This window comes from Monodelphis domestica, chromosome 4 (genome assembly GCF_027887165.1).
Source record: "Monodelphis domestica isolate mMonDom1 chromosome 4, mMonDom1.pri, whole genome shotgun sequence".
NCBI lineage: Eukaryota > Metazoa > Chordata > Mammalia > Didelphimorphia > Didelphidae > Monodelphis > Monodelphis domestica.
Genome location: NC_077230.1, coordinates 190629908 through 190650596, shown reverse-complemented (window position 1 = coordinate 190650596; position 20689 = coordinate 190629908). Strand labels below are relative to the sequence as shown.

The 20689-nt window shown below is 38.9% G+C and overlaps 1 protein-coding gene across 1 annotated transcript in view; it reads left to right on the top strand.

Annotated features, from left to right (window-relative positions):
• PDE11A (phosphodiesterase 11A) overlaps positions 1-20689 on the top strand; it is a 523355-nt gene that overhangs the window by 73911 nt on the left and 428755 nt on the right. The window contains exon 2 of the mRNA XM_001377248.4: positions 14180-14338. Coding sequence (XP_001377285.1) covers positions 14180-14338 — 159 coding nt within the window. The remainder of the gene's footprint in view (positions 1-14179; positions 14339-20689) is intronic.

Genomic DNA, 20689 nt, shown 5'->3' with positions numbered 1-20689 from the left:
AATTCTTTCATGAGATTCATCCTTCCACTTTGGTCCAAAGTGTTCTTGAGCACATTAATGTACACTGTAGGTGGAGATATGGATTAGTCCAACCATTCTGGAAAGCATTTTGGAACATTGCCTACAGTAGTGTTAATAAAAATGACCAAATAATATAGTTACTAGGCTTATACCCAAAGAAAGAGGAAAAAGAACCATATATACAAAACATAGTCTTAGCAGCTCTTTTTCTGTGGTGACAAAGTACTGGAGACTAAGGAGAAGTCCATCAATTGGGAAAGCTGAAAAAATTATGGTATCTTAAAATAATGGAATACTGAAGGGGGATAGTTTGAGAGAAACCTGGAAAGACAATGAACTGATGTAGAGTGACACAAGTAGAATCAAGAAAACAATTCATACATTAAGAACAACACGGTAAAGATGATTTTAAAAGACTTTGGAAGTCTGATTAATGTACTGTCACTCATTATGATTTCATAGGATCAATGATGAAGCATTATCCCTACCCATTTCCTGGGAGATAGGGGATGCACTCAGGGTACAGAATAGAGCAGATACTTTTTGGACATGTCAGTGTGGGAATTTGTTTTGATTGACTGCATATTTGTTTAAAAGGTCCCCCCCCCCAAGTACTAGAAAAGGGAGAATGAGAAATAGATTTGTGTTACTGAAGATAATTAATTAAAATTTTTTTATTATGATGATCTGATATTTATTTAAAACTTTAAGCTTTACAGAGCCCTTTGCATTTGTTATATCATTTCCACATCTTAATCAACTTATATGGTAGATGCTAGAAACATTACACTTTAGTGAGGAGATTAATGTGTTGAATTTATACTCACCTAAGAAAAATTTTGACTAAACAATGTAAAGGATACCATAATTGTTAAGAGAGAAATAGGTTCCAGGAATAGGTTGCTGTTATGGTTTAAGAACTGAAATGTGTCAAGAGTAAAGACACTTGGATTGTCTCTATCCTTTATCCCCCCTCCCAAGACTGGCAAACAATTCAATCTGGGTTATACATGTATTATCATGTGAAACATATTTCCTTAGTATTCATTTTTGTAAGTGAATAATTTTTTTCTTGTTTACACCTGGTTTATTCTTTGATTTAATTGACTAACTTAATGCAGAGTCCATGTAAACTTCATTCATACATAAATAAGGAAACTGAGTCCAAGAAAAAGATGGCTTTCTTTTTACCCCCAAAGGACGCATAGAGGCACTCAAGCCTAGAATTTAGGTCTTTTGGCTCTCATTCAGTACTTTGCATAGTATGCTATTAGGTTAGGTCACCCAGCCAAAATATTTCCTGGGCCAGGAAAGATGGATAGTTAAATGTTGTTGATGATGTTGATGATGATGATGTTGATGATGATTGAATTTGGAGTTGGAGGTTTTCCTTTCATTTGAACCTTTCTGAGCCTTCACTGTAATGATTAAAATTTTCTTGGAGACTATCTCCAACCTCTTTCACTTCCATTGTATTGGTCTTCTCCACCCCCCTCCCCCATGTGTTTCTTTATGAAATATAAAAAAACCCATTTTATTTCTTTTCCCATTTCTCTTATAATTGTCCTCTATTTTTTACCCCTAGTTTATATATATATATATACACACACACACACACACACACACACACACACACACATTTCATCCTATACAGTTTGTCACTGTTCCCTCTAAGTATACTTCTTCTAGCTATCCTGCTGCTAATAATAATTTTTAAGTTACCAATATCATCTTTTCTCATAAGAATACAAATCATTTGAACTTATTGGGTCCCTTAAATCCCCCCCCCCCTTTCTTAATTACCTTTTGGTGATTCTCTTGAGTTCTGTGTTTGGACATCAAATTTTATTTTTAAATCAGGTATTTTCTTTATGAATGCTTGGAAGTCTTCTATTTTATTAAATGCCCAGACTTTCCCCTGAAAGAATATAGTCAATTTTTCAGGGTAGTTGATTCTTGATTGTAGATCCAGTTCTCTTGCTTCTGGAATATCATATTCCATGCCTTCTGGTCCTTCAATGTGTATGCAGCCAGTTCCTGTGTAATCCTAACTGTGGTTCCATGATATGTGAATGGTTTCTTCTTAGCAGCTTGTAGTGTCTTTTCCTTGGTCTGGTAGTTCTTGAATTTGGCTATAACATTCCTTGGCATTGTGAATTGGGGACTAAATGCAGGAGGTGTTCTGTGGATTCTTTCAATTTCCACTTTTCCCTCTTATTCAAGAATGTTGAAGCATTTTTATTGTATAATTTCCTGTAGAATGATGTCCAGGCTTTTTCTTTTGTCATGATTTTCCAGTACTCCAATAATTCTTAAATTGTCTCATCTGGATCCATTTTCTAGGTCTGTAGTTTTATGAATGAGGTATTTCATATTTTCCTCAATTTTTTCATTCTTTTGATTTTGTTTAATAGATTCTTGCTACCTTATAAAGTCATTTGCTTCTAGTTGTTGGATTCTAATTTTTAAAGACTGCATTTCATCCCTAGCTTTTTGGTCATCTTCCTTCTGTTCTGTTTTTCTTTTGTAGGTCATCTTTTACTTTTTTTGCCTTGTTTTCAAGCTGGTCAATTCTGGCTTTCAAGAGACTATTTTCTTGTTTTAGTTCATGTGCTTTAGTTCATGTGTTTAGTTTCCAACTGACTTATTATGTTTTTTAAGTTCTTTTCACAATTGTCTTCAGCCTCTCTTAATTGGTTTTTGAATTATGTCTTGAGTTCTTCCAAAGCTTGAGTCCAATTCAGTGGAGTTTCTGTGTTGTTGCTTGTTGTTCCTTGGTCCTCCTCTTCTTTCATTTGCTCTTTTTTCATTACCTGGATAGAAGCTGTTGATTGTAAGTTCTTTTTACTTTTTCTGTTGTTTACTCATTTTTTTCCTTCTTTTCCCCCTGTCATCAGCTATAATCTCACTCCTCTGATTATTTGCTGGATCTGTGTGTTTGGGATATTCTGTCCTAAAGGAACTTCTGTTCTGCTGATTGACTAGATTAGGCTGATGAAATATTAATGAGCCCTGAGGCAAGATCTTCCCCAGCTGGCAGCAGAAGCTAAAGGTGTAGGTGAAGGTGTGGAAACTGAAGGGAGCTGTGCTTCCTGCCCTGTTATCAAGGTTTTCTGTCTCACTTTCAGTCTTTGCCCTGGGATTTGAGTCTGTAGGATTCTTACAGAGGCTCTCAGTGCAGTTGGTGGGGGAAGGGTGTTGGAGATGGAGCTTCCCTGCCCTCTGAAGGCTTCTTATCTGTCCTGTTGATATACTAGATTAAGCCTGGGGAAGAGCTGATCTGAAGAGCAGTATATGCCCTGAGACCAAAACCTTGAGAAGCAGAGGCCCAAGATGGAGAGCAGTGGTTGTGACTAGGCTGTCTTCTGCTCCCCTCCACACCTCTCCTCCAGCTGCCTCCCTGATGGCTGTGATTAGAGGTCTGATCCTGGAACAGCTATGGCAGAAAGCCATTTCCTCCAGGCTAGAGCCCTTGCCCAGAGATTCCAGCAACCACAGAAGACTCAGCATAGTAGGTAGGGGAGGGGTCCTGGGACCTTCCTTCTTTTTCCTTAAAACAGAGAATTTAGCCTTCTCTGTGTATCTTTCAAGTTTAATTGAGCAGGAGGGTCCCCCTACTCTGTCCTGTTGTTATATTTGGTTTTCTGTCCCCTTGAAGCACTTTGTTTTTGATTGGTGTGGAAGAATTTTCACAGATGTCTGGACTTTTGCTGCTTCTAAGTGCCCTTCTTGACTCTGCCTTCCTAATTTAACTTTTAAAAGAAACTAATACAAAAAAATCAAAACAAGCCTGAGAAAGTCCTTTTACCTTAGCACTATTGACTTCTAGTTAAACCTATGGGGAAATAAGTTGGATGAGGAAGTGGGGGACTTCCTCTCTAGGGATAACAGATTTGTTCTTCTTTGTGTCTTTCAAATTCTTCAAGTAAGCTAGTTGGGTATCTTCAATGTGGATGTATCTAGGGTTTCCTTAAGATTCCTTTGCTACTGAGGCTGCAAGGACTTGTGGTTTCTCTAGTCCTTCTATATCTTGTGGGTATTAGACCAATTTTCTCATAGCTTATTCTGGCATCTGTGAAAGTGCTTTCAGGAACCACACCAGGTATTAGAATGTGTACTCAAACAGTTGTATCCCTCTGCTAGACATTTACCCAATTCTAGGGCATAATTACTGGGGCAAGTTTTATTTTTTACTTGGATAGAAAAATTTATTAAGAACTTAACTATATGCCAAGCAATGTGACAAGTACTGGGAACACAAATACAAGTAAAAAGGAAGTCTCTGTCCTCAAGGAGCTTACATTCTAATAGCAACAAGAGAACTGAAAAGATTGGACTGGAGTCCAGAAGGAGTCTGGGGACTCATGGACTGAACCATGATTGAAGCAAGCATGAGTACTTTCTCAAAAGGAGGTTTTGGGATGAACTCATTAATCAGAAGAGGAGATGAAAGAGATAGGGAGCATTGTGAGCAGGAAGAGGGTCACTTGGGTTGAGCCTAAGTATGAGTGTGGGGTTTCATGGGCTAAGCCATTTTCCTTAAATCAAAATGTCAACAATTTCTGACAAAGGCCCACCCAAGAGAATAATAGAGAAGGGCTTAGAAGAATCTGTAAAGGATGAATCTGCTATACTGCCTTGCCTTTTCTATTGCAGAAATACCACTTTTCCCCATTGCTCATTCTCTATGCTAGTTATTTTAATATTTCACGGCAAGCTAATGCTGTAAGAAAATAAAGCAATGAGAAAATCCCAACTTCTTGTTTTTCTCCACACCATGCCATTTCCATTCTAGCCATCATTCCTCATTTTCTCCTCTTCTCCTCCCAACCTGGATATTAACTCCTGGGATGCCATTCTCTGATGGTGAGCTTTTGACCCTATCTTCTCTGCATTCAGACCTCCACAACACTTCCAGGCCATCTCTATACCTTGCTGCATACACTCTCCCCCTTGCCCCCACCCCAGTTCTCTCTTACATATCCTGCTCCCCATTTGCTACCCTGGAATATGAGCTATGAGCTCATTGAGGTCAGAGACTGCCTGCCTTTTTTGTATTTATATACCCAGGGCTTGGCAAAGTGCTTAGCATATAGTGAGCATTTCATCAACAACCTGCCTATCTTCATTTAGCCTTTTTACTTTAAAACAATATAGAGAAGTGCTATCATGGTAAACTTACACACATATCCCAACCACTACAAATTCTAAAAAAGTAGACTTCACTAAATCCATTTATTTTTTTTAACCTCTCTTTGTAAAAGTCAGGGAGTCATTCTTCAGATTTTCTTAGAGTGCTTAACCTGACTTCTCTTTTACCTCCTACCTTGGATTATACTTATTTGTATACAACACATTGTGCCTCTTCTTTCAACTGAGGAGTGAAACTTTTATTATTATTGTTTTGCCTTTCCTACCTACAGTTTTCAAGATGATATTCCTAAAGCACTAGTCTGATTATTCTACTCTGCTCCTCAAAAAGCATTGGGGGATCCCAGTTGCCTCTTGGATAAAAAAATACATACTTCTCTGTTTGACATTTAAAGGTATGGGCCATCAGGCTCTAATCTAACCTTTTTGCTCCTATTACACATGACATAACTTCACACACGCTACATTTTAGCCAGACTGTTTTATTTGATGTTTTTTAAACTGGCTATCAAGACCAGTTTGCCCAAACAGCTGCCAGACTTGCCTGTGGGCATCAGCGAGAGGCCCATTAAGATCCGTTTGCCTCTCAGCAAAGACCGGTATTCCACAATCATCAGCACATATGCTCCAACACTGACCAGCACAGAGGAGACCATCGAGCAGTTCTACTCTGACCAGAGTGCCATCCTGCACTCAGTGCCCACAAATGACAAGCTGATACTACTGGGAGACTTCAACGCCCGCGTTGACCAGGACCATGAAAGATGGAAAGGAGTACTCAGCAAACACGGCGTGGGCACAATGAACAACAACAGCCTACTGCTACTCAGCAAATGCTCAGAGTTCAAACTCACCATCACGACCACTGTGTTCAGAATGGCGAACAAATATAAAACAACATGGATGCATCCACGATCAAAACAGTGGCATCTCATTGACTACATCATTGTACGCCGGCGAGACATCCAGGATGTACAGATCACCAGAGCCATGAGAGGAGCTGAATGCTGGACAGACCACCAATTGGTTAGAATGACTCTTCAAATGCGCATTGCGTCTCGCCATCCAAAACACGCCCAGACAGTTCGCACATAAGTGAGTCGTCTTAGAGATCCATCTTATTTGCAAACATTCCAGTCCTGCATGGACAACAAGCTGTCTGCCAAGGGACCACTCACTGGAAGCTCAACCAAGAAATGGAACCAGTTCAGAGATGCAGTGAAGGAAACATCAAAGGCAGTCATAGGCCCCAAACAATGCAACCACCAGGACTGGTTCGACAAGAACAACACTGCTATTGAAGACCTATTAAGCAAAAAGAACAAAGCCTTTATGGAGTGGCAAAATAACCCAAACTCTGCTCCTAAAAAGGACAGATTCAAGTCTCTTCAAGCCACAGTGCAGTGTGAGATCAGGAAGATGCAAGACCGATGGTGGGAAAAAAAGGCAGAAGAAATCCAGCGCTTTGCTGATATGAAAAACTACAAACAATTTTTCAGTGCCCTCAAGACTGTCTATGGGCCATTAAAACCCACCACCACTCCCTTGCTATCCTCTGATGGTGACGCTCTCATAAAAGATAAAAAAGGCATTAGCAACAGGTGGAAAAAACACTTCAGTCAGCTTCTCAACCGACCCTCTTCAGTCGACCAAAGCGCCCTTGACCAGATCCCCCAAAACCGCACCATTGAACAACTTGACGTCCCTCCTTCAATAGAGGAAGTCCAAAAAGCCATTAAACAAATGAGTGCAGGCAAGGCACCCGGTAAAGACGGGATCCCAACAGGGGTGTACAAGGCCTTAAATGGAAAGGCACTGCAGGCATCCCACATAGTGCTGACCAGCATATGGGAAGAGGAAGACATGCCCCCAGAACTCAGAGATGTCTCCATCGTAGCCCTATACAAGAACAAAGGCGCACGAGCAGCCTGTGACAACTACAGAGGCATCTCACTACTCTCCACTGCTGGAAAGATCCTCGCCCGTGTTATACTCAACAGACTCCTGTCATCGGTTTCAGAGCAGAACCTGCCTGAATCACAATGCGGCTTCCAACCAGATCGCAGCATCATCGACATGGTCTTCACGGTGAGGCAAATGCAGGAAAAATGCCTTGAGCAGAACCTGAGTCTCTACATTGTCTTCATAGACCTGACAAAGGCATTCAACACAGTGAACAGGGACGCATTGTGGATGATCCTCAGCAAGCTCGGTTGCCCAGCAAAATTCATCAAACTGATCCAAATCTTTCATGTTGACATGACAGGGGAAGTCCTATCTGGTGGAGAGACTTTCGATTGCTTCAACATCTCCAATGGCATGAAACGAGGCTGTGTCCTCACTCCGGTACTATTCAACCTATACTTCACCCAAGTATTATGACATGTTGTGATGGATCTAGACCTGGGCGTCTACATCAAATACCGACTGGATGGCTCACTATACGACTTTTGCTGCCTGACCGCAAAAACAAAGACAACAGAGAGACTCATCCTGGAAGCTCTCTTTGCAGATGACTGTGCTCTCATGACCCACCAAGAAAATAATCTTCAAACCATTGTGGACAGGTTCTTTACCGCAACAAAACTGTTTGGCCTGACTATCAGCCTCAGCAAAACAGAGGTGCTGTTCCAACCTGCACCAGGGAGGCCAACGAACCAGCCGTGCATTACAATCGATGGCACACAGCTTTCTAACGTCAACTTTCAAGTACCTGGGCAGCACCATCACCAACGACGGGTCCCTAATCCACGAGATTAATGCCAGGATCCAAAAGGCCAGCTGGGCACTTGGGCGGCTGCGCTCCAAAGCTCCAAAGTCCTCCAACACAGCGGTGTAAGCACTGCGAGGAAGCTCAAAGTGTACAACTCAGTGGTCCTCAGCTCGCTCCTGTACGGTTGTGAGACGTGGACACTGTACCGGAAGCACATGAAACAGCTGGAGCAATTCCACCAAAGCTCCCTCCGGTCAATCATGAGGATCCGATGGCAGGACCGAATCACCAACCAGGAAGTCCTCGACAGAGCCAACTCCACCAGCATTGAAGTCATGGTCCTCAAAACCCAGCTACGATGGTCTGGACACGTCATCCGCATGGACCCACAGAGAATACCAAGACAGGTATTCTATGGTGAACTGTCAGCTGGACTCAGGAAACAAGGCCGACCAAAGAAAAGATTCAAGGATCAGCTAAAGTCAAACTTGAAGTGGGCTGGCATTACACCAAAGCAACTAGAACTCGCTGCCTCTGACAGAAGCAGCTGGAGAACCCACGTTCACCATGCCGCCACCACCTTTGAAGATGAGCGACATCAATGTCTTGCCGCTGCGCGTGAACGCCGACACCAGGCCACAACCGCACCTCCCGTAACAACTGGCGTCCCATGCCCCATGTGCCACAAACTCTGCGCCTCAGTCTTTGGACTGCAAAGCCACATGAGGGTACACCGTAGATGAAACTGCACAAAGACAATAGTCATCCTCGGTCACCAAGAGACTACCACTAAACTTAACACTCCTCTTGTCTTCATGTCTTTTGAGGACAGTTCATGTGCTTAGAATACATTCTCTTATTACTTCTGTCTTTCTTTTTTATATTCTATCTTAGAATGGATACAAAACATTAGTTCCAAGGCAGAAGAGCACTAAGGGGTAGCAACTGGGGTTAAATAACTTGCCCAGGATCACAAAAGTAGGAAGTATCTGAGGCTAGATCTGAACCCAAGACCTTCCATCTCTTTACCTTGCTCTTTATCCACTGAGCCACTCAACTGCCTCTCAGCCTAACTTTCTTAAAAGCTCAATTCAAGCATCATCATCCAACATAAAGTCTTTTTCTGAACCCCAAAGATGGTGCCACCATCATGAAATTACTTTCAATATATTTTAAATTTACTCATATGTGTACTTTTTTGCCATGTTAGAATGTAAACTACTTGAAGGCATAAAATGTTTAATTTTGTTTTTATATCCCATTCATCTGGTACAGTGAGTGCCTGGAATATATTAGGTACTTAACTGATACCTAATAAATGTTTGTTGACTTGTTGACTTTAAATCTTTCCTTTTGATCATTTCTCTTTGATCTGTCTCTCAGGGAGATCATTGTCTTTCATGTTGTACTTTATTATGTACTTAAGGATATTTATTGTCACTCTGAAACTTCCCCTCTTCAGGACTAATAATTCCCATTCCCATTTTCCAAGTTTATTAGTAAATTCTATGACTGGATGGTAATTCTCTCTGAATTCTGTGATTCTGAGATGGCTTTGGTTACCTCTTGCAGTTCTAAAATATCTGAGCTATCAGAATAAAACAAGCCCAGGTTATTTGAAAAGCCTATGACCAATTTTTTTTTCTATGCCTGCTTGTTTTCCTGATCTCTCATTTTCTGTTGCCTGCTCTGATGTTCAGATAAGACTGAGGTAAAGAAAACAACATTGGCAGCTCCTGCCATTTTGGTGTCATCTGTTATTAAGTTATCCTTTTTCACTTGACAAAGAAGCATTATTTCTCTTTGTCCTCTTTTTTTGTTCACTATATTTTAAAAAATGGTTTCCCATCTTCCTTTGTCTCTTGCAAATGACAGTATATTTGTTTGGGATATGAAATTTTTTGTTTTAATCTTTTCATTGTAAGCTTGTGTCTAAGAGGTTAAAGATGAATACATGTCAGGAAAGTGGGGATTTCTGCCATCCATTTTCTTCCCTCTCTTCTGATGGACTATTTTGTTCCCATGTGTCAGGCTATAAGTGAAATGATAAAGTGGGGAAACAGAAACTTTGAAAACTCATAAATTTAAGAACTACTACAATTATAACTACTATTTCTCAAATGTTGAATTGGAGAATTATTGATTTATATTTTTTCATCGACTTATTCTATTTGCTTATATGATTTTTTTCTCCTTAAGGCACAAATTCACTTGGGGTGGGATCTGCAGTGATATTGGAATCCATTCTTCCATAGTATGGTGAAAAAAGCACAGCACTAGGAGTCATAGTTCTAATTCTGCTGCTGCTTCCTAGGAAAGACATTCAGCAGGAAAAGCCCAGCAAAGAATAGCTTACATAGATTTGTAGTGGAACTAGTTGGTTTGGGTGTGTGATTTCCTATAAAAATACTGAGCAGTTTGGGTAGGAACAGAAAAGGCAGATGTTGGGTTCACAGGGCATGACTATTAGAAAGGCAGGAGCAGAGGATAAGGGAAGGTTTGTGATTTAAGGATAGAGGAAAGTTATGATTGTATTGGTATGAAATTGGATTAAGGTTGTAAAGGGAGGAAAAATGAGAATTAGTGTTCAAAATAGGGATAACTAATTCCTCTCTTGCTTACATTATAGTATTGTATCAAATGAAATAATATATACAAAAGCATATTGTAAATTCTAGAGTGCTATGCACATATAAGGTATTACAATTATATTTGGGTGGTTGAATACTAGTTTATACATACCTCAGTTTGGGTCTGTGTTCATGTATGTTAGACTAATTTAGTAGTCAAGAATATTCTTTAGGTTAGTGTAAGTGTATTGAACTGTATTGGGTTGAGACTAGGATCTAGATAGGGTATAGCTACTCTTGAATTTTTGACTGATAATGGCTATAGGTCTATAAGGGCAACTCTGAATCTCTTCTGAGATTGTGTTGGTAGAGGAAGAAGTCCATCAAAAGAATAGTTTTCCTTTCTTCACTAGGGATTCTCTGAATTTCTGGGGTTGAGGTTGGAACACATTGGACCCCCTAAGGACTAGTTTAAATTTGTTTGGTTTCCTTGGTACACACATGAGGGTTCTTTAGCTTATAATAAATCCAAGACTCTGGGTGAATAAACCATGAGCTATATAGCAAATGGTCTGGTAATTTTCCATTTGGCATTTGTGGAAATGAAAATCAGCAACTTATTTTTTGTGTCTCTTAAAGGGAAATTAAATTGTGCACTTAAAGATAAGTGAGTTGTGGAGGGAGATGATCAATGTGGCAAGTTCCTAGAGAAGATGTTGAAGGATTTTATCGAAGGAATAATTAAGGATTATCCTTGGCAGGGGGAAGGGCCACTTTTTATTTAGAGGCTAGAGCAAAGGATGAAGCAATAGGTGAAGAGGTAATGGGATAGGGAGGCACAATGCAGGGGAAATTAGAAAACTCATAATAGGCAGCCTCATTTTTCCCAGTAAAGCAGGAAGTGAGGTCATCCACTGAAAAACAGAGGGATCTGACTGACATCTTGGGTTTGAGGAGAAAGGAAAGGTTTGAAATAGTCACTGAAGCCAAAGAAAGCATATCAGGAGATCAGTCAGAGAAGAATAAAAGGATTGTTATTCAGCAGGGAAGGCCCTAAAAAGAATAGCTTACATGGATTTGAAGTGGAACCAGTGGATATAGATACATGATTTCCTATGAAAATATTCAGTAATTTGGATAGGAGCAGAGAAGGTAGATTCTAGATTGAACTGATGGCTGGGTTCAAACGGCATGATTGGCAGAAATTCAGGAGCAGAGTGTGAGGGAAGGAATGTGATTCAGGGCTAGAGAAGAGTTCTGGTTGTATTTATTTGAGAGTCAAGGGTGTAAAGGCAGCAAAAATGAGACTGGAACAAAGATAATGTGCTATGACAGAAAGAAATAGAAAGCCTGGAGCCTATAGTAATGATGAAGAATAGAGTTAGGAGGAGTGGGATGAAGAGAGAAATGGAAAGAGGAAATTTTGAGCACAGAAGGAAATTTCATAGCCCAAAATTATGGAACTGGAACAATGTTTGGTGCTGGTATGGTCTAAAATATGTCTACCCAATGGGTGGCTAAGGTAAAGAGAAAATGTAGATCATTGGGAGTTTAAGTTGATAAACTGAAAGAACAAGATGAAGAGATCTGAATACTGTGAATATTAAAGTTTCTAGGAATGAGGGCAAAAGTTAAATCAGAGATGAAAACTATAAACCCAGTATGGAACTTTTTGAGAAAGGGAGAGCTACTAAGAGGATACAGATGATAGCAAAAAAAGATCTGGAATGGATATAGATGCATATAGTGAACCTTAAAGGAGTGGGGTCTGAGTAAGAGTGACAGAGATGTTTGGGGAGTGTCAGGGGGTGGGACAAAGAGTATACTAACTCTCTTGGTATCATTGAAGAAAGATCATTCATTGAGGGAGAGAGTGGTTGAGACAAAATATCTTTTAGATAATGTCAATTTTCTGTGAGTTCAAGAAGATGGAAAAAGTGCATGAGGGAGAAATTTAGGATGAAGGAATTCACCAGTGATAGAGGATTGGTTCCAGGGAACATAGAGGAAAGAGATGGTGGAGGAGATTAAGGAACTAGTTATGAGTTAGACTGAGCTTTTGAACTATAAGTGTCTGTGGGAAGAAGTAACAGAGAGAAGCATTTCCACCTTGATAAATGGTGACTATGAACTGCATAGATTAGGAGGTTAAAAGGTAAGAGTTTGCTTGAAATAGAGTATAAGTACTAAATAAGTGGGATACTCAGATGATCAGAGAGGTTCCATGGTAATGTTGGCTGGGAAAATCATATACTGAAGGAAGCTAATAATCCTAGGCAATAAATAGAAACCTGGAGTTGCCACTTAAAAAATAGACTCTTCTCTCCCCATATTATTGCTGTTTTCTAATACTATTTACTCTCAAAGAACCCTTTCTAGTTTATATTTTGTGACTAATTCACTGCTTCCCTATTGAGAAGAGGAAAATGTTTCATCTTAAACCTATGCAACCAAAATTAAACATTCTATGGATTAAATTTTAATGTCTTTTAGTTTTATTTTTCCTTATATAATTCTGGTCATCATATATATTGTTTTTCTAATTCCTTTTTCTTTATCCTGTATCAGCTCAAACAGGTTTTTCTAAGTTTCCAAGAAATCATCATTCTTGTCATTCTTTATGAGGCATTACACAATTACATGAATGCAACACAATATGTTCAGTCATTTCCCAATAGATAGGAATACACCTTATTGCCAATTTTTTGCTTTTGTTTTAACTATCACAAATGACCTACTTATTTTTCTAATGCCATCACAATTATTAAAAGCAAAACTGGTGCTAGGATGGGAGGCAATGATATCATTTGATGATCAAAAGCCAGGGAAGATCTATACAAAGTAGGACCCCAAGAACAACATGAAGTGAAGAAGGTAAATCTTATGACATTTTGCTCATAAAGGATGAGTCCAAGCCGTATCATTTTTGGTGATGGTTAGTTAACCATCCAACTCCTTGCACCTTTCCCTACTACTCAAAGTCAATGAATCTGTGGTCTTGGAGAACTGGGAACAGCTCTTTGGAATGACTTGTGGTGGTGCAGAAATCTGGGGAGCAGAATTAAAATTTCTTTGAAAAGATCTAGGATCATAAGATCATTGATTTAGAAAAGGAAGTAATATTAAAAGTCATCTTATGTGGTTCCCCTATTTAAGAGATGAGGAACCTGAAGCCCAAAGATAGAGTTCTTCCTTATTATTCCTCATTTCAAGTACTGCCCATAACTGAAATGTATTCATCTAACTATATACTAACTCCTATCTCATCACAAGAGCTTGACTTAATTGGAGAATTCTGATGGTTTTTAAAGATGTCTCCTCCATTCTGAATTAAATGCTGAAGAGTCACATTCATCTTTGTGAAAAAAGAATAATTTAATAGATAATATATTACTGTATCACCATCCCCCCCCCCAAAAAAAACCCTTTCATATACTGTTGTAATTAATCTTCAAATCCTTTAGGATATCTACCAGAGTGAAAAGCTGTTTGCAATGATTTATTATGACATATTCCTTAGATGAACAAAACATCAAATGAAACCTATAAATAGTTAAATGGATTTTTGGAAAAGATCATAACCGATTGGACAACACATAAAGAAAAACTGCTCCCTTCCCCCCCCCTCTTCTTTTTAAAAATTATTTTTATTTTTAATTATTTCCCCTCTCTCTTCTTGTAATGATGCTTATGTGATTAATATCATATCTCTCCTCTTGTTTAGGACAGAAGATTCAATGATGAAATTGACAAGCTGACAGGATACAAGACGAAGTCATTGTTATGTATGCCGATCAGGAACAGTGATGGGGAGATTATTGGTGTAGCACAAGCAATAAACAAAACTCCCGAGGGTGTTCCATTCACTGATGATGATGAAAAAGTAAGTCTGCATGCTTCCCTTGGGACTTACAGTACTTCATTTTCACTCCTTGCACAGTGAGAAGATCATTGATAATTGTCCTGACCGGAAAAGAATAATGATTATAGGATTTCCTTATTCAAAGATTAATGATCTTTGAATCATCCCATGATAAATTAATGTTTCTCTTCACTGGTAGACTCTTGCATCAATATGATGAAAAATAGCCATGTGTACTGTGTTTTTGGTTACATTTCATCATTCAGAAGAGTCATGTGATCATATTCATAGATCTGGAAGGAACTTTCAAGGTAATTCAGTTCATTTCCCTCATTTTACAGTTGAGGAAACTGAGACTGAGAGAACTTTGCCTAAAATTGTATAGGTAGAGTGACAGATCCATGATAGGAACCTGAAGCCTCTAACTCTACATTTTTTTCTCTTTCCAAAAACAATTGGATTTGGAGTGAGGAGTCATCGATTCAATCCTCTGCTCTACTTATACTGGCTTCATGACATTGGTTGGGTTCCTTAATTTTTCATTTTTGCCTTATCTGCAAAATATAGATAATATGTGAATCACTTTCTTCATAAAGCTGTTGTCAAGAGCAATATAATAATATACTTCAGTCACATTATAAGACTTCAGATCTGCAAAATATTTTCTTCATAACAACCTGCAAGATAGGTAAACTACTTTGTCATTATGTATAAGTGTCAAATACTTGCAAGTCCCTAATATGCCAGCTTTTGGCTGCTTCCAAGCCCATAATATTTAGGGGGTACTCATCCATTTGATTCATAGAGCATAAGCCTCTATTTCCATGAAATCTCTCTTGACTAAGCCAGAATAAATTATGTGACATAACAGTAAAGGAAAGGGCATTTTCTCAAAGTAGGAGGAGAGGCAAATAACAATTAAATTAAGCAGTGAGCTCTCTCACCATCCATTTTTCCAAAGCTGCCACCTGCTCACATATGTCTCCTGGGGAGCACTGGTCTTGTATCCTATTTAGTCACCTCAGGCTTATTATCCTGCCATGTTTTCAGAACAATAGGAGCATCATACATCAAGTCACTCCTGACAGGAGGTTAGGGAAGTGTCCATGGCAGCAGTGTCATGCTGGCATTCTCAGCAGGGCACTCAAGTTAAGGGTACACAGGGAAGGATATTAGCCTGCAAGGCAGGGAGTATTTTCAAGAGCATTGTTGCTTCCAAACATGACAATTGAGTGAATCGGCCACCAAGATTAGGCTCTGTTTATCATTTCTTCCCTGTCTTCCCCTCTATTTCTGTCACTGGGACTATAACCCATGTCTAATTCCCTGGGGATTATCCTAGTATCCTGGAAAACTGAAGCAAACCTAGGCAATCAGAATCTGCACTGGGTTGGTGTTGCCATTTTGCAAAATCCAAACAGCCTTGAGGGAAATGTAAACTTAAGACTATTCCGCATAAGAGGAATTTTCCTTTACCCTCTAGAATTCCCATGTATAAATCTGGAGGTTCTGTGGAAAAGCTACTAAAAATATGGTATCATGATGCAAATGGTTGCACAGTGGTTAGAACACTGGGCTTAGAGGCAGGAAGTCCTAAGTTCAACCCCCTTATCAAGTCACTTAACCTTTGTTTGCCTTCCCTGTAAAAGTGGGACAATAATAGCATCTTACCTCAAACAGTTGTTGTGAGGATTAAATGAGATAATAATTGTTAAAAAAAAAAGCACTTAGCACAGGGCCTGGCACATAGTAGGCACTTTGTAAATATTTATCCCCTTTTCTTCCTTTATTAAAATGTGTGTAAAATGCTATGTTACTATAATGGGTGATAGAAATTTGAACTGTTATTGTAATGTGTGTTGGATAATTCATAACCATAAAGTCTCATAAATATATCATCATCACAAACATCGTGATCATTAGTCCTACTATTACATGGACTTTTCTCAGAATCAGCAAGATTTTAAATTAATGACCTTAACACCATCATCCACTGCCCAAGAGATGCAAAGATATTATTACCATGGTTTAGCAATTCAGCATTTTTCTTAAACTTTCATAACTACTTGAGTTTTCTCAGTTGTTAGATAAACTCTTGGAATGGTAAGTGCTGTTTGATTGTTATTCCCATAAAGATAAAGAAAGCATCATTCCAGCCCTTGGAGAGCAGTTGAATTTAGTAGTAATAATGCATTTCTTGACCTCAAGTCTAAGAGTTGTCACCAATTTATTCATTAGCTCATATTAAAATTTGGTGATTACTTAGGAACCAAAACTCCTACATTAAACTTTTCCTCTTTGTTTTGAAAACAAGATATAGAGACTTATGTAAGTATAGCAAAGGAGTGGGTCCAATATGTACAGAGAGGTCTATGTTATGAAGTCTGTCACTATGGGGGTCAAAGGGAGGCAGAATAGACCTTTAGCCTCCCCCCCCCCCTTTCTCTAAGGATGACTTTTATTCCTGTTAACAGGAAATTGGAGTCATCTCTCCTCAGAGAGAGGGGTTATTGGGCTAGAAGCATATCGATCTGCCCCTTTAAATATCAGTCTAAGGGAATATGATTGGGTTCAATCTAGCTTCTTATCACTTTGAAATTTTATGGGGAAAGAAGGACCTCAGTCTCCATGTCCAGAACTTGATCCATTTACCACTAAATGCCATGTCTACATAGTGAATAACATAGAAACCCATTTATCCAAATCCTAGCAAAGTAGAAATTAGAGAAGGTATATACAGGAGAATAGATAACATATAATACAGAGTGAAGGAAGTCTCCCATTGCGAGCAGCCTAACCAAGGGAGACTATCTTGGGTCTCACCCAAGGGAAAACTCACCACAATATCTAGTATAGCAAGCTTGGAATAGGGACATGATACAAATGACTGGTTCCTCTTTTGTCTTCCTAGTCTTTTCCTTGAACAACCTGAAGTGGCATTGGCCTCATTCATCTCTTGAAGCTGGAAGTGCCTAAAGCAACTCAGCTTGAACTTTGATGAGTGTCCAAAGGGGACTTATCATGAAGAGTTCTAAAGGGGACAAATGAAGGTGAAGCTCTCATGCTTTTGTTAAAGGATTGTTAAAAGGGAAAAGACAAGCTGGAAAATCTAAATATTTTAAGTTTATTGATGGGGAAAGGGAGAGGAAGGAGGGTAACAAGGGAGAAGGAAAAGTTCTTAAGTTTCCCCAAACCTAAATTCCCTTAATAATATCCTAATGGATAACTTATCTAGACCAAATAAGTTAAGTTTCCCCAAATAGAACCTCACAAAACAGAGTCTAGTAAATGAGCCAAGATCCCAGAGATAATGCCCAAAGTAGGTTCAGTAGAGTTCTTTTTTGGTCTTCCTTCTAGCAGTCAGCAGCCAGTTCAAACAGATTTTCTCCTCTCAAGCTGGTATCTCACAAAGGGCTAGAAAACTTGTAGAAAGATGGAAACCACAGATACTCCAAAAGTTTCACCCAGAAGTCTGTTTTAGTTGGGACCTTAGAATCTTGACCCAGGCTCCCATGTGATTCTCTGTCACATGACCCTGTCAATAAAATGCAGTTCATTTTGCAAAATCATTTTGCAATCTTCCTTTGCTTACTACATTCCCTTTCTAGGACCCAGCATTAGGCCTCTTTGTATATCTCCCCATGACCTCCAATATAGCATCCCTAGCTTCAATAAGTTCTTCATATACCCCATCATCTGCTATATCAAGCTTTAAAATTTCTGGCCATGATTGCAAAAGAGGGCCTAATCTAGTCTCCTAAATGAACTTATTCCTCTCTCTCTTTTTAAGTACCTCTTTCATAAGGAGTTCAAAATCATTAAAATGTGGGTCATAAAGTTATATTGCCATTCTCATCTCCTTAATAACTTTATTGGGTTCATTGCTAAAATTTGGGGTTCTCCTATTTATAGATTTGAGATCCCCAGGGGAAAATCTTTTATGTGTTCTTACTTTGTATACTTCATTCTTGGTTACTACTGGTAGATCTCTAAGGGAACATAGATTAAACTTTCCAGTTGCCTCCTCTTCTTGCTCTAATCTGTTTAATGGTTTAATATTATTGATTGATATCATTGCTATTATTATTATCAGCATTGTTTCAATACCCCAGCTTTATATTTAAGTTGTTTATAAACTGTTCCATATTATCAAGTTGGTATCTCATATGGATTATCATAACCTTCAAATCAGAATCCTTTTTGAACCATGCAATCAGTACTGTTAGCCATTTACCAAAAACAAACACAGGAGCATGAGACTTATACAAGACAAACCACAGATCACAGTTAGGGAAACATAAGAAAATACCTCAATCAGTTTAATTTCCATAACAGGTTTCATGCAATCAGATTCCAATATAAGGTGACATAGAGTAGGGAAACCAACAAATATACCATAAGGGATATACAACATGTACTCTCATATTAACAGTAAAATTGTGCCTAACATGTCTGATGACATGTTTACATCAACCATTCATGAATAATTAAGTGCAGTAAGAGTGTTGTTACAATGTACAATATACATACAATAAACAAGTTGTTACAAAATCACAAAAATTCAAAAAAAATTTTTCCCAAAATGGCTGCTCCAAGATGGCCACCAGGATTACATGGTGCAGTCAAAATGGCTCCCTAGGAAAGCCAAGCCCACAGAATTCCGTTGGGCCTTCCCCCTCAGCTCCTGGAAGCTTAGAGAGGGTTTAGAATATTGGTTCAACTGAACTTTCCTAAGTAAATTAACCATACTTAACTTATACTTTAAACATACAATTAACAATAATTAACAAATATAACCTAGCTGACCCAGCCAACTCTTATGGTGGGATTGTTAAAGGGGAAAAGACAAGAAGGAAACATCTAAATATTTTTAAGTTTATTAATGGGAAAGGGAGAGGAAGGAGGGTAACAAGGGAGAATGAACACTACTTAATCTTATCCCCAAATCTAAATCCCTTAATAATATCCTAATGGCTAACTTATCTAGGCTAAATAAGTTAAGTTTTCCCCCCAAACAAAACCTCACAACTGAGTCCAGTAAATGAGCCAAGATTCCAGAGGTAATATCCAAAGTAGATCCAGCAGAGAAGGGATGGTTCTTCATTGGCCTTCTGTCCAGATGCCAGCAGCCAGTAAAAGCAGTTTTTTCCTCTAAAGCTGGTATCTCACAGAGGGCCAGAAACCTTGTAGAAAGATTGGAAGTCTCAGCTACCTCCAAAAGCTTCCCCCAGGAATCTGGTTTTTCAGTTGGGACCTTAGAATGTTGACCCAGGCTCCCATGTGATTCTCTGTCACATGACCCTGTCAATCAAATGCAGTTCATTTTGCAGAATCATTTTGCAGTCTTCCTTTGCTTACTATACTTCTCATCATCTCCTCCCCAGCTCTCACATAGAGGAGGGCATTCATCTCTACCAAAAAGCAGAATCCAATACTTAATGGGCTTTTAAACAGGGGTTACATGAGACATTAAGCAACAAGTAGATGTTGAATTATATTTGTTTAAGTTTAATAGAGGCTGTTCTCATATTTGATAATGCCACCCTTTCTAATTTACCTTTCTGACTTTGGGATTGCTATTTTGCTGTCCTAATTTGTAGAGAAGAAGACCTCCTAGCTGGAGGCAATAGAATTAAAAGGCCATCGTGTAGTATGATTAGAGTGTAACACAAAGAATTTTTCAAGTGAAGAAAGACATTAGTGGAAACAAGTATCTGCAGTCATCCAGATCGAACCGAAACAGCAGAGACACTATAAAAACTCTAAGAAAGATTAGAAAATGGTGAGACTTCAGGGCATTTGTTAACAAACAGCTCAGATTAGTTTTAGTAAAAGCATTTATTACAAGAGAACCATGTGAGAAAGCAGAGACTTGTAGTGAAGGTCACAAATCTAGGTCACCCTCTTGTTAGACAAAACCTTTCCCTGGTGACATGTACCTAAAAGGATGTATACTTCAATCAATCATCCAGTCAAAATGTACCTGTTATATGCCAGGAACTGTTAGGTGCTGGGGACACACAGAAAAAGAATGAAACAGTTCTGAAACATTGATCTGGGAAGGAAGGGTCAGAAGCCAAGGCCACCAAAACCGATGATTGCCTCACGTTTAGGTTTTGCTTCACTGGAAGCATCCTGATCCTGGTGATGGATTGAGCAGGCCCACTCCACGGGCTCTGCTTAAATGTCAGGCTATGTGAGAGACTTTCTGAAGCACCTTTTATTTTCCTTTGACCTTAATTATTACTCTATTGTAATAGCAACAATAGAAGTCTTGTAACATACCTTGTTTATGATTTCGCGGCTTCGGTTATAAACTGAGTAGAATCAAGTCTTTTAAAACCTGATGCCTGTATTAGTGAAAACTTGATT